The sequence below is a fragment of the Thunnus maccoyii genome, chromosome 17 (assembly GCF_910596095.1).
Source record: "Thunnus maccoyii chromosome 17, fThuMac1.1, whole genome shotgun sequence".
In the NCBI taxonomy this organism is placed as follows: Eukaryota; Metazoa; Chordata; class Actinopteri; order Scombriformes; family Scombridae; genus Thunnus; species Thunnus maccoyii.
Window position 1 is genome coordinate 26,589,566 of NC_056549.1, and position 13,079 is coordinate 26,602,644.

Below are 13,079 nucleotides of genomic sequence, written 5' to 3' on the forward strand. Positions count from 1 at the left end.
ATTGGCCACAGTTTCCACATTGACCATACACGGTCCGGCCATATATTAGTCTTGTTTTGACTCAATCCCAGATACATGGTGTATGTGCCAGCTGCCAGAAATACTTGCAAGCACACCAATTCCGCACCTACAAACATTCCCAATAAAATACACTATTTCCTCCGGCATGAGTAACATTTGCTAAAAACTACAGCGCCCAGCATCCCAGTAGCCTGATGATTAAGGTGCAAACCACATTACAATCAACACCCTCAGTTAAACTGTAGCCATGAACCTCTGTTGCATGTCATATCCCATTTCTCTCTCCCCATTTCCTGTCTCTCGACACTGGTGACAGTCAAATAAAGGCAAAAGGCCAAATAAAAAAACATCTTTAAAAAACCAAAACAACAAAACTACAGGCCCAAGCTATGGGATGTATTGAACCTTTTTAAATAAATGAAACTATACATTTACATTTTTAAGGATTTACGGGTTCTCAACCTGGAATTAGTGCTAGTGATGGTGCAATCCTGCTGCAGGACTTGTTTTGCAGCCTATAAATCAACAAAAGACAAGTAACCGTTTCTATTTAAAGGCATGGTCACATTACATTTCCTTCTTACAAATATTTGCTCAGGTTTTCATTCACTACTGACTTCGGTAGATTTGCAGGTCAGAATCAACCTTTGTTCAACCTTCAAGTTATACTAGTGTTTCATTATTATTTTAGTACATTATCACATTATCAGACTACAAACTGTAGCGTTGCTCTAATACACTGTTTACAGTTTGTCAACACTCAGATCAATATTTATTTATTATCTCCCTCACAAATGTAACAATCACATCCTTTTTCGGGCCAAGTGCAAGATACATTTTGGTGAACGGAAACGTAACATGACCGTATCTTTAGACACCTCTAATTATTGATCAGAAATACATAGATCCTACACATTAACCCTGTCTGAATCCTGTTGGTGGTATATGAGATAAATGAAGAGGCAAATTGCTAGCATTTCTTTATAATGTTAATGCATAGTCTTGTCTATTAAATTGTATTTTCAAGGTGTGTTAGAGGAAAAACACTGGGGGAACTCAGTCCAGTCAGGCCCTTACTGTATGGGCCTGATGTCAGCTAAGAAATAATGTGAAACAGCTTTTCACAAGTTACAAATTCATATTGAGGCACGTGTTATTTTTGGACACGTTACATATGGTACAAATTTACATGGTTGAGGCACATCACAGAAGAAGGAGCACCCTTCTAGGGTTCATATGCACTGGGCAGCGGAAGAAAAGAAAGAAACAGATGTCTTAAAACAAGGGGTAAAAGATTAATCCAGATTAATGTAAAAGCTTATCAGCAGTGATTCGCCTCTGAGGTGAGTCCAGCAGTCTGAGGAAACTGTAACACCATGATCAATCTTAAAGTTAAAAACGTCATCAGGGCTGTAGTCAGGGTTTTAGAAATACTGAGGTCATGAGTCCAAGATCCTCCACTCCCACACATGAAGAAAATTGAAGTCGTTGGAATAATATGGATTTTTCATTTCATATTTAATTTATTCACTTAACTGTTTAGTTTATGTAAAAGTTATTTCCACACATGAAGGTCTAAATGCTATTTCACAGGCCTCAGTGTACGTTTTAATCAGCCTTCTGAATCTTATATCACAGCAGTTTCGTTCAAGACAGTTTCAGCTACATGTCAAACACGGCTCCAATGATATTAACTACTGAAACTAAAGACAGCTGACTTAAATTTCTGACATGCCAGAAATTCAACTGATTGTCCGTGAGTCAGATCTCTGATTGATATGGCAATTAACTAGGTGTCGCGACTCCCCTCAGACTGATTGTCAAACTAATTAGTCTGGGGCAATCAACTCAGGGTTAAAACCAGGCTTAATCTGTACAGTGTCTGCCCAGATCAAAGAAGTCAAATTTAAATATAACTGAGTCTAAAAACAGTGTAATCAGTATAAAATACCTGCTTAAGTGGCAGCATTTTAATCAAAACTTGAACATGCAACAAAAAAATTATATTTGATCTGTAATGATCTCTTTAAATTCAAAATCCTCAGTATATAAATGCAACAGGCCATGTTTTGTACTTTAGTGGCAGTTGCTCCTAAAATGTACTGGCAGCCCAAGCAGTGCTGAACTGATAATCATAACATCTGAGAAGTAATGTGTGGATGCATTTTGAATTTGACACCGGCAACGTAAAACTTGTGGATGAAGGTGAGGCTGTTTGTTGACTTTGTCGTATGTTCCTGCCTTACAGTAACGTTAGCTTACCGCTCCATGAGGCAGCAGAAGCACCACAAATGACAGGAACAATGTGAATTATACAATGTGGTTTAGGATTTAGGTTACATGGGTTCTGGATTTTGGATTTGCCCAATTTGCGCAAACTTTATCTTTTGAAAAAGTGACAGCCGTAATACCCACAATGTGTTTTTACTGCTTCAAAGTTAGTAAAACAAAATTTCTGAGAAACATTTCAGAGGAGAGTATATCATATCTCACACTGTGACATATTTTGGTTACTAATATAGCTGTAAGAACTGTCAAATGCAATATTCATGGGAATTTTATCACAATAAAAGTATGTGGAAGTTCAAATAATGATAATAATTTTGTATTCAGCACTATCCTGCAACTTCTTAAAACTGACTTTTACAACTTTATTGCCAGAGTGATAGGCTCCATATCCTGGTAGAGGAAATAGGAAGACGAAGCTGGAATGCTGGGGCACTTAAGGAGCACCATAATACACCAAGAAGGACACAGCCCGTAAGATCAAATGAAAGAGCATAATCATGGTCTTTAAAAGTGAGATAAGGATTTGGGACGCCTGCCCTCAAGCACAAGAGGAGACAATTAGTCCTCTGCCTACTGGCTCCAACTTCACACACAAAGCCATCACTGCAAGAGGAGACACTCATAATCTCACCAACCAGACAGGTTAGGGAAATAATGCTTTCTTTACTGGAAGTATTTTAATCCACTACACTCTTAGATTAGTTGATGACGGCTGCAGACGTGCTATCTGCAAATCAATGAAACTGATCACAAAGACTAGCAACAAACTCCAGATGTGTATTGGCATTGTTACATGTAAGATATACCAGAGGGCATTCTTCAAATTCCCTGAGGGAGGTCATGTTGCCGACTGTCTGGTGAGTAGTTCACGCACCTGAAAGTCTGCAGTGCTAAATTTTCCCGGGACGAGGAATTGCTGGCTAATTCCTCATCAATAACACACTGTATTGTTGATGAGGAGCTAGTTTGGATTATGTTCTCAATCCAGACCACCTGTAATAATTTGTATCCACCTCTTTGTTCATGGCAAGATGATAATGAGAGAGTTGTTTTATATACATGTGTGTATCTGTTTATATACTGTATATAACATGTATATATATATATATATATATATATATATATATATATATATACACATACATACACACACACACACACACACACACTAGAAATAAATAAAGAAAACTAGACAAGAACGTCACAACATGAAGATTGATGCTATGGTCCTTTATGGTACTGAATGTGAGTGTGTGTTTGTTTTTTCGGGGGGGGGGGGGGCGGTTTGTAAATCCTCCTTTGTCACCTTTACAACTGTGGATATCTTCACTTCCTATCTCAACACTGCTTCTCTGGAATTTCACCTCCTTCGTGAAGATCGAGAGGGCATCTGATGAAAAATGGCTAGAGTTCATCTTTGCCCAAGAATATGACTTTTCTAATCAGTAAAAATATTATTACATGTGGATTTATATTTAACCTTAGAGACCCGGAGAGATTAGAATTTGTCTTTTGAAGAGGGGTATTAAGGGAAGAGAAGCATCAAGGGAGATCTGAGATCACCAATCATTGCATTTACATGCAATTAAGCACCTGGATTAAAGTCACTTTTTCCTAATCCACCTTTCCAGCATTATTTATCTCACAATGCAAGATATCTTCTGTTATGGGCTCACAGAGATGGGGCAGTGACTGGAAGTTGGAAATGGCTTGAGGGGGAAATTTTAATGGAACAAAAAAAAAAAGTACTACTATTATTGTGTAACCTTAAAGTCATTCCAAAAATAGATAATCCTTTGATTCACTTCCCATGTGACACAGTAAAATATGTTCAGAAATGTTTGAGCTTCAGCAGATTATCTTCACCATCATGCTCGTTCTGGGAAGTGTTTTTGTTTATTGCAGCGGCAAAAAACTTTCAAAAGACAAATAGCAGCATTGTGGTATAGAACAAGTGGGGCAGGTGGTAAAGAATGAGAACATGGTCCCCTTTCATCAGATAAAGAGGTACAGTACAGCCTGAAAGATTGAGAATTTTTAAGATCAGATTTAAAATAATATAAAATATGAAATGTTTAATTTCTAAGGGCCTAGATATAGCAAACAATGACAACCTTGAGGTAAAACTGAGGCAAGCTGCTGTCAGCTGAGGTTCAGTCCCAGCAGTGCCACTCGAAAACAAAAATACAGTGTGAACGTTACATGTGTACCATCTCCTCAACACAATGGAACTCAAATGACAAATGAAAAGTTTTACTAATTAAAGTAATACACAGCTTACATCACACAGTGTAGACTGAAGAAAATTGACTGTACAATATCAAACATATGCTGGTATGGTTGTGATGTGGAGGGTACACTGATGTACCTGTCGTGGCTCAGTGTGTCCACTTGTAAAGAGATTTTGGGCTGATGTGTTTGAAAACCTCATGTGTTAATATGAATATCAAACAATGTTCAATTGTTTGATCTCTTGGCTCAGACATGTTCACTACAGATTCTAAAATCTTAAACCACTGGCTTTGCTGTCAGTCAAGCAGATAATACTGATAACTGGACACAATGTGAACTGAATTACTTTACCATTGAGAACTTGCTGAAGGACTTCTTGGGCTGTATCTGTCCTCTAAGATTTGGATAATGGACTCAATGGACTCTGACTATTTTCTAAGTAGGACCTTATAAAGTACCAGTCACTGTATTGGTCATCATAGATTGTAATAGTTTTAGTTTTGTGTTGCTCAATTTATAATATTTGCAGCCCAAATAATTTCCTGTCAGCCTCTGTGTTTCAGCCTGTATCAAGATATCAAGTGTTCACTATGTCTGATTAGCTATGTAGCACTTCTCATCTCCCCTGTGCTACCAGATGGCTGACAGTGAAACTCCACTGACCTCATTTCATATTGCTGCGTTGTTTGAAGACGCCTTTAGCAAACATCCGATGCACCATATAGACAGAAGTAGTTGTTAAAAGCAATGTTTTGTTGACCCTGCATCCAGTCCGACCTCCTTCCTATGTTGACTCTGTTACTATAATAATGTCAGTTGATGTCCTCCTTCACTCCCATCATTAGTACTAGCTGTCACTCTAAAATAAACATCTGTCGTTTTGGAGAACTTGCGTAGACGATTGATCCTGCCGTTTTTCTCAGGGAGGACAGTCTTGTAAAATGTCCAGCTCGGTACATAACTAAGTCACAGTTCTCTAATAAGCAAATTTACGGGATCATTATGAAATGTTAATGAACACTGGCAAACACTATCATATTTGGTCATGGATTTATGAACTCTAAAATATCAGCATTAGCCTCAAAAACCCAGTAATGTTCAGAAACTCAATGTTAACAGTAGTAGCAATAGTAATAGTAGGTAGTAGCCAGTGTTCAAAACATTACATATAAGCATTTTTTCTTGTTTTTTTCCGTGTGAATTCTCAAAGGGGCGTTGGCTTTTCGTGGGTAGAGGTGGAGGGCTGGCTCTGAGAGGGACCTCTTTACTCAGTGTAAATAATAATGGAATGTGAACTCAAATGCATGCCAGTCCACATTAAGTGGGACCTTACAGCTACCACACCACATGAAACAAACAGCATATAGTGAAGGCATTTACTGACTAGAATTCTGCTCATGAATCCAGTTTTTGTCCAACCAGTTAAGAATAAAATGGACATTATTTCTAGAAATGTACTTTACAGAGCGCCGTGTAACAGCTTGTCACACATGGTTTACAGATTTAACTGTTAGTAGCACCCAGATAAATTCGAGTGAGGTCTGCAGACTAAGAATAAACAAGTGGGCAGGATTTGAAGGCCTTGGAGCAGCCCAGTAGTTATGAAGACAAATATTTCCCCTCTGGATCAGCAAGGCGGGGAAAGGTGTGTTTGGAGAGGAGACAGAGGGGCGCTTTGTCCCCTTCTCCGACAGGTCAGCTCTCCCAATCTCTCCCCCCCCCATTCCTCTCTCCTAGTCCCCCACCCTCAATTCCACCTTCCTGCTCCCTCGTCCCCCTGCGCTCTCCTGGAGCTCACACAAACCAACTTACTTAAGAGATGCTATCGCTTCTCTGCCGTTCCCTCCTGCTCATCCTTGCTCAACAGGTAAGAAGAGCTTATCTTTTTCTATTCGGACACAACAGACGTGATGTTATCAGTAGCAGAGCAACAGTTATTTAAAATGCACTTTAAAATTACAGTACTCTAAGTTTAGCATTGTTTTTGTGGAATTTCTCTTTTCATTAACAGACTATTATAACAGAATATTCTTATTTGTATACTGAGTGATTTAAAGAAGTGTTATTTTTTTATTAGGCTAAAGATTACTCCTGATTTCAGGAGTATGTCCTGGCAAAAGAGGAGCAAAGTTTTAGCTCTTTGTATTTAAAGCTTCTGTGGACCCGTTTTCACACCATGAAATGAGCTCATTCAGTAAACCTGGCAGACAGGCTTCAGATTTTTGGCATAACCCTCGGTGACCCTTGGAAGCACTGAGTAGTCTGGGGAATTGGAGCACAAGTGGCACCATGCATATATTGCATCATAGCAAATACCAAGAAAAAAAGCAAAACGAGAATTTAAGGTTTAAAGGGTTGAACATCGGAATATTAATGAACTGTTGGGACGCCACCACTCTGAGTTACAGTATGGGTGGTTTTCACCTCAAAATAGAAGACTTTATTTAGCCATGGCTATCTAACAACAACAACATTAAATGTATTAATTATTACAACTACAATTATTAACAATGATTAAACAATTATTAAACAAAACACCATTATATTTGTGGTAGTTGTGAAAAGAAAGAAGTTGAGATTTTAGCAGATTGTGTTCATTCATTCAGGGTATGTTCATGGCATTTTTTGCTCTATAATTTTTACTGTAGAGAAAGAAGTGATACGAGGTGAGAAAGAGTGGAAGACGTGATAAATGTCCTCGGCCAGATTTAAAACAGCAGCATCACATATGTAAAATTCTCCTAAATTAAGTCAATCATCAATAACTCAAATACTCCTGGAAGAAAGCAAGTCTCTGTGATTGTCTTATGCTCCATGAATAGTTACTCCAATATTTCATCATGACTATATCATAATAACCAATCAAGACAGCTGTGTGGGATAAATTGTGCCTACTGCGTGTCAATTACACCAGTACAACCTGGTCTGAATACTGCAGTGAAAAAACACACATGTCCACACCTGACACAAGACATAAACTTAATTCTAGGACTGAAATAAACATGTAAATAAGATACAAGGGACTGAATTCACAACTGTGGGTAAACAAGTGATTTGTATCTTAAAGGTTTATTCTGTCTCTCTTATCAAGATCAAAACCAAACATGTGTCTGTCCGTCTCTCACTACTTTGTGACTTCCCTACTCTGTCTCTGACCCTCAGCACACTGGGTCCTGCAGAAGATGTAAATCTTCAAAAATGGGTCACAAATATATTTTTTTTAAATTTGTGCTAGGCATAAACCTGGAGGGGATCATACAGCTGGCCGCGTGTGTGTCTGCAGCTAATCTTGCATACTGCTGGACCCATCAGTCTAATATTTTTGTGCACATATTTTTGTGACTGTATGTTCAAGGACCTCTCCTGGTTATGGTAATTCACAATTTTTGATAAACCTATTTTATACAGCCATTGACTGCTGACTCCTCACTCCTAACCAGCCGGTAGGAGCCACAAGTGATCCAAAACTGCTTCAGTTTGGAATCTTGTTTCCGGTGGGGACAACCAATCATGCCTTGTTGACATGTTAGATCAATCGTTGCCAAAGTTTGGTACCTTGAGAGCGGGCTGTGTTGTGAATTCAAGTAAATATTGATAAGATTCCTTATGATTCTAACGTAAAGCTGAGACTTTCATCTTGTCAGCAGTCCTCACAATTTTACAATATGAATTACAACACAGCAAAAGGCATTTCCAGTAATCAGCTATTCTAAAAACAAGGCTTACCTAGTCTGTTGCAGGCCACATTTCTGCCTTTGTCATGGCTCAAAAACTGACATCCACAGAAAAGTTTGGTCTCATCTTGAACTGGAGCATCTGCAGATTAATTCCATACTCGATATGTTATGATCCACTAAAGTTAAAGGCACCATACCAGATGAATAAATCCCTGTTTTAGTTATCTTTGCTGCCATCTTGTCTGTACACACCTGGCGGAGATCTACACTCTACTGAGTACACTCCCTTATTTTATTTTTTAAAGTAGTAGCTTTTTGCAAAATTTACTCAAACGGAAGTAAAGAGTGCTTTTGTTGGGACTATTTTCAGCTGAGGATTAATACACATTTGATATGCAAGTAAGTATCAGCAGGACAGTGTTATGTGTGAAATAAACTACAGTGGCTGAGTGGCACAGAGGAATATCACCAGCCTTATCCTTGAAGATTTGCTACTTTGGAGGCTAATTGATGTAAACAAAAACATACGTTTAGCAAAGGTGGCAGAATTGTGACTTGTCTGGAAAGTTCGACAGTGCCTAATAGCTCAGATGAATCCAATATTACAGTGAGTGTTTGTTGACAGAAGGCTTTTCTGTGCTGACAGAAATTATAGATCTGTGGTTGGCATGAAAGATTTAGAATTTGTTAAGTGAGCCCAGCGCTAACACGAGTACTCTATTAACACAGTCACAATGTTGGTTTGCTGCCTCAATGAAGAATCTATTCCTATGCAAACTATTTTTACTAGTGTTACAATTAGACTGAACAAGTAGTGTTTGTTTATCAAATGAACATGAGAGTTAAGGGTTACAGGAGGAAGGAGGGATTTTGTATATATTAAGTGCTAGAATGTGTTGCTTTAACATCTAGCCATCCACGTTTCCTCTTTTCAGTTTTAACAGTTTTGGCAACTGTCTTCTGTACAAATCTCTTTTATACAACTAATATTCTTAAATTGAATTAGGAGGGATTATATAAAATTCAGACAACTTACAATCTTATTTTGCCTTCTGGCAACAGTTAAGATTAAGATCAAGATATGAGGGTACTTTTGCTCTCTCACTTCTTGAATGAGAGGACATTTGATTCTGTCATGAACACACCAACAAACTACCTCATACGTGGCATGCTCTGACCAGCCAAGTCACACATTTTCCAAAGCAGCTAAACTTGGCGGTGGAACAAGAAGCTGTCCATCGGAGTTGTCCATTCAACATTTTATGCTATGTACTTAGCACCAGCTCCGCAGGTCTTAATTCAAAAAGGTGGGGTTGAGGTGCAGAATATGCTGAAAAAAACTTGTTCCTGTCAAATTGTAGAGAAGTGACGAGGGAAGTTATTCGCTGGATAAAAAGCAGCATAGAAGTCAACACTGTAGCAGCAGTAGCTTTCTCTAGAATAAACACTTGAAACCCCATTCTGACATCTAAGCACACATAAGTGTGACAACTACAGGTGGTAACAAGTGAAATGGAGATCAGAATGTCACTTTTAGCGTATTTTATAGATTTCTAAACTATCACTCATTTGAAAAAGGCAGGAAGCCTCACCTGCCAGTCCAATCCAACAGGAAAGTGGTGTTTACTAATTATTGAACTGGATAAGACTGTCTGAATACAGCAGGAATAAAAAAAATGACTGAAAAAGGGCACTCAAAAGGCATATCTGTGCTTGTTCTCACCCAGTGCTTCAGCAGGGCTCAGAACAATGGGCAGCTGCTGGCACGTCGAGATGGGAGGGCTGCGGCTGAGAGGCGGCAGTTCTGCCAGTGGCCCTGCAAGTGTCGGGAAAGACCTCAGTGTGCGCCGGGGGTGAGCTCCGTCCTGGACGGGTGCGGCTGCTGCAAGAGCTGCGCCCGGCAGATCGGAGACTCATGCAACGAGAGGGACGTCTGTGACCCGCACAAGGGCATGTACTGTGACTTCTCCGCTGACAAGCCAAAATACGAGGTCGGAGTATGTGCCTGTGAGTGGCTCCCATCTTTTCTGGAATTAGTCAGGGTAGGCCAGGTCAAACTGACAGAGGTACTTTCCAACTTCTTTAGTGCTTGTTGAAGACATGCATCATGTTGGTGATAAAGCAGTGTGCAGGTCAATCACTCTGTCTTTCATATGTAATATTAACTTTTGTTCATTTTCAAACTTTAAAAAAATTTTATTTATAAATTTCCAGAATGGCATGAATTTGATTTGTTGTTTGAGTCAGTCATACTGAATGACTGAAATATAATACTGCTATTTTATATCAATTTAACGGTTAACTGACTAAAAAAAATATTCCATAGAGATTATGAAATTTTCATTCTTGACCTTGGAAATAGTAGGTTGACCAAAAAAAAACTCAACAAAACATGCATACATACAAAAACTCAACAAAAAAAAGAGACAAAAATCCACTTGCTTTTTCAGGAGCTTTCAAACGCATAACATGGTCTTCATCAGCAGATGGAGTTTGCTCAGTTGTCATATATAAGGATGAAAAAACTCCATCTGCTGATGAAGACCATGAGATGGGGGCTTGCTAGAAAATGCTTTTGTCAACTCATTATTTTTAGTTTGCAGAGTTTCAATTGTGAACAGTTATACTGTAAAAAATAAGAACATTATAGTAATTAGTTATACTGATGTGTTGTAACATACTACGTAACGTAACATAATATTTTGACCAGACTGTCAAGTTCTAATTTGCATCGACATGTTTTAATAATTTATGTAAAAACTCTGAACTGCTTTTGAGATTCATATTAAAATATTAAAGATAATTGAAACTGAAGGAGATTTATTCAGTGCATCAGTCAGTACCAGCCCCCCTGAGATGTTTCCATCATTCTCTCAGACTTGATGGCAGTAGGCTGTGACCTGAATGGGGCCCACTATGAGAATGGAGAAGCCTTCCAGCCCAGCCCCCTCTACAAGTGTACATGCATTGCCGGAGCCATCGGCTGCACCCCAGCTTTCATCCAGAAGCCTGCTGGTCTCCTGGGCCCCGCGCCGCTGATGGGCAGCATGCCAGCCGGTCTCCGCAGCAGCCAGAGCCCAAAGAAGCACCAGCAAGATACGACCTACATGTCAGGTGTGTGTTTAGAGAGTAAACCTATGGAGAAGGGCTGGGCCCCTGGAATGCTAATTGCTGTCCAAGTTAGCTGGATGGGAGGAGGGGAGGGCATTTCATTACTCTGGCAGTGTGAGGTGTGGCTGACTGTGGTTACACTACTTCATAGAGGAAAACAGAAAGATTGATGGTTCCAGTTATAAACCCGAGGAGGAACAAGGAGGGACAGTTTCTATTAAAAACACCAAACTTTGATGTATTTTGAGTTCTCTTAGCTTGGCATGCAACTCTGAAGAAACAATATATATCTTGATCTGTATGATCTTGGGAAACGCTGATTTAATTTGTCACAGTAGGAAAAACAGCACATCGTTTTGATTTAAAAGTCAAGAACTGACCTCTGCACAAAGTAAATGAAAACATTTTGGATGTCTAAATGATCATTTCACTTTTTGCAGAGTGGCTTTGTTCAAATGAACCAAGTCAGTGTGCTTTCACTGAGAAGGAAACGCTCCTGGTACATCTACTGACTTGTGAAAGTGCAGATCAAATGACACGTTTAGGGATTTAGCAGTTTATACAACTGGTAGCAGAAGATTAACTCCCTCATGGTGGCTTTGACCAGGTATTTGGGGTCTTTTCGGTTGATTCTGAGCAGGATCTGTGCTCTGCTTGGCAGCACACAGGTAGGTTCTTTATGTAGGGTGTTGTTGACACAGTGCCCTTTAACTGTAATACTGAAAGCTTACAGGGATCCTCCTTTAGCCTGGAAGAAGAACTGTCTGATCCAGACCACCCCATGGAGCCCCTGCTCCAAAACCTGTGGCCTGGGCATCTCTGTGCGTGTCAACAACGACAACAGCAAATGTGAGATGAGGAAGGACCGGCGCCTGTGTCTGCTGCGGCCGTGTGAGAAGAGTGTACTTAGGAGCCTCAAGGTGACAAGCTAAGCAAATTCTATTAAGATACTGACATCATAAAAAAAAAGAAACAAATAAAATGACTGTTTTCTCCTCTAGGTGCCGAAGGGAAAAACATGTCGGCCTAAATTCCAGGCGAAGAAAGCGGAGAAGCTGGCACTCTCAGGCTGCACCAGCACCAAGAAGTTTAAGCCCACGTACTGCGGAGTCTGTACAGACAAGCGTTGCTGTGTCCCCAACAAGTCACGCATGATCAAGGTCAACTTCAGCTGCAAAGGAGGCAGCAACACACAGTGGAAGATGCAGTGGATAACATCCTGCGTGTGCCAGAGGAAGTGTAACGATCCGGGTGACATGTTTTCTGACCTGCGGTTACTCTAACTGATCCGCCTGAGAAGCCCAGAGACACAGACACAGGGCACAAGCCCTGCTGTGGTGGACTAAGGACTGAAACATACATATACTTTGGTTGTTAGGTTCTCCTCCGCAGCAGTGACGTGCCTCAAGAAAACTCAAAAAGAGCTTTACAACTGAAACTGAAACTACGAAACCTCCCTCTGTGAGGTAAAATGGCTGGGATCATTAAATAAATGAAGAAATGTTGTTAGTTAGGAATTAACCTCATCTTCAAGATATGTATGTGCAATAACAACATGGATAATGGTCAGTGGAGCAGCTATAACAGCAAATGTTGACTCATTAACAGTACCTCATAATACTATGTATGTCAGGGAGCCAAGAAACGGCGAATCAGGTCATTCTACAGACTGAGTTGAACTGTTTCTCTTTTTTTTTGCATGTGGTTCCTGTTTATTTTTTCAGACAGGAAAAAAAAAACATCCAATCA

At 39.7% G+C, this 13,079-nt stretch overlaps 1 protein-coding gene across 2 annotated transcripts; it reads left to right on the forward strand.

Annotated features, from left to right (window-relative positions):
• Positions 1-6,229: 6,229 nt before the first annotated feature.
• On the forward strand, positions 6,230-13,071 carry ccn6 (cellular communication network factor 6). 2 transcript variants are annotated; one of them, XM_042390409.1, is made up of 5 exons: positions 6,230-6,409; positions 9,947-10,226; positions 11,097-11,333; positions 12,057-12,250; positions 12,332-13,071. In XM_042390409.1, exons 1-5 carry the CDS (start codon positions 6,362-6,364, stop codon positions 12,611-12,613), a joined length of 1,041 nt encoding a protein of 346 aa, XP_042246343.1. In that variant the 5' UTR covers positions 6,230-6,361; the 3' UTR covers positions 12,614-13,071. The 2 variants fall into 2 exon arrangements, with proteins under 2 accessions (XP_042246343.1, XP_042246342.1); XM_042390408.1 differs by lacking the exon at positions 6,230-6,409 and having other exon boundaries at positions 8,370-10,226.
• Positions 13,072-13,079: the final 8 nt, after the last annotated feature.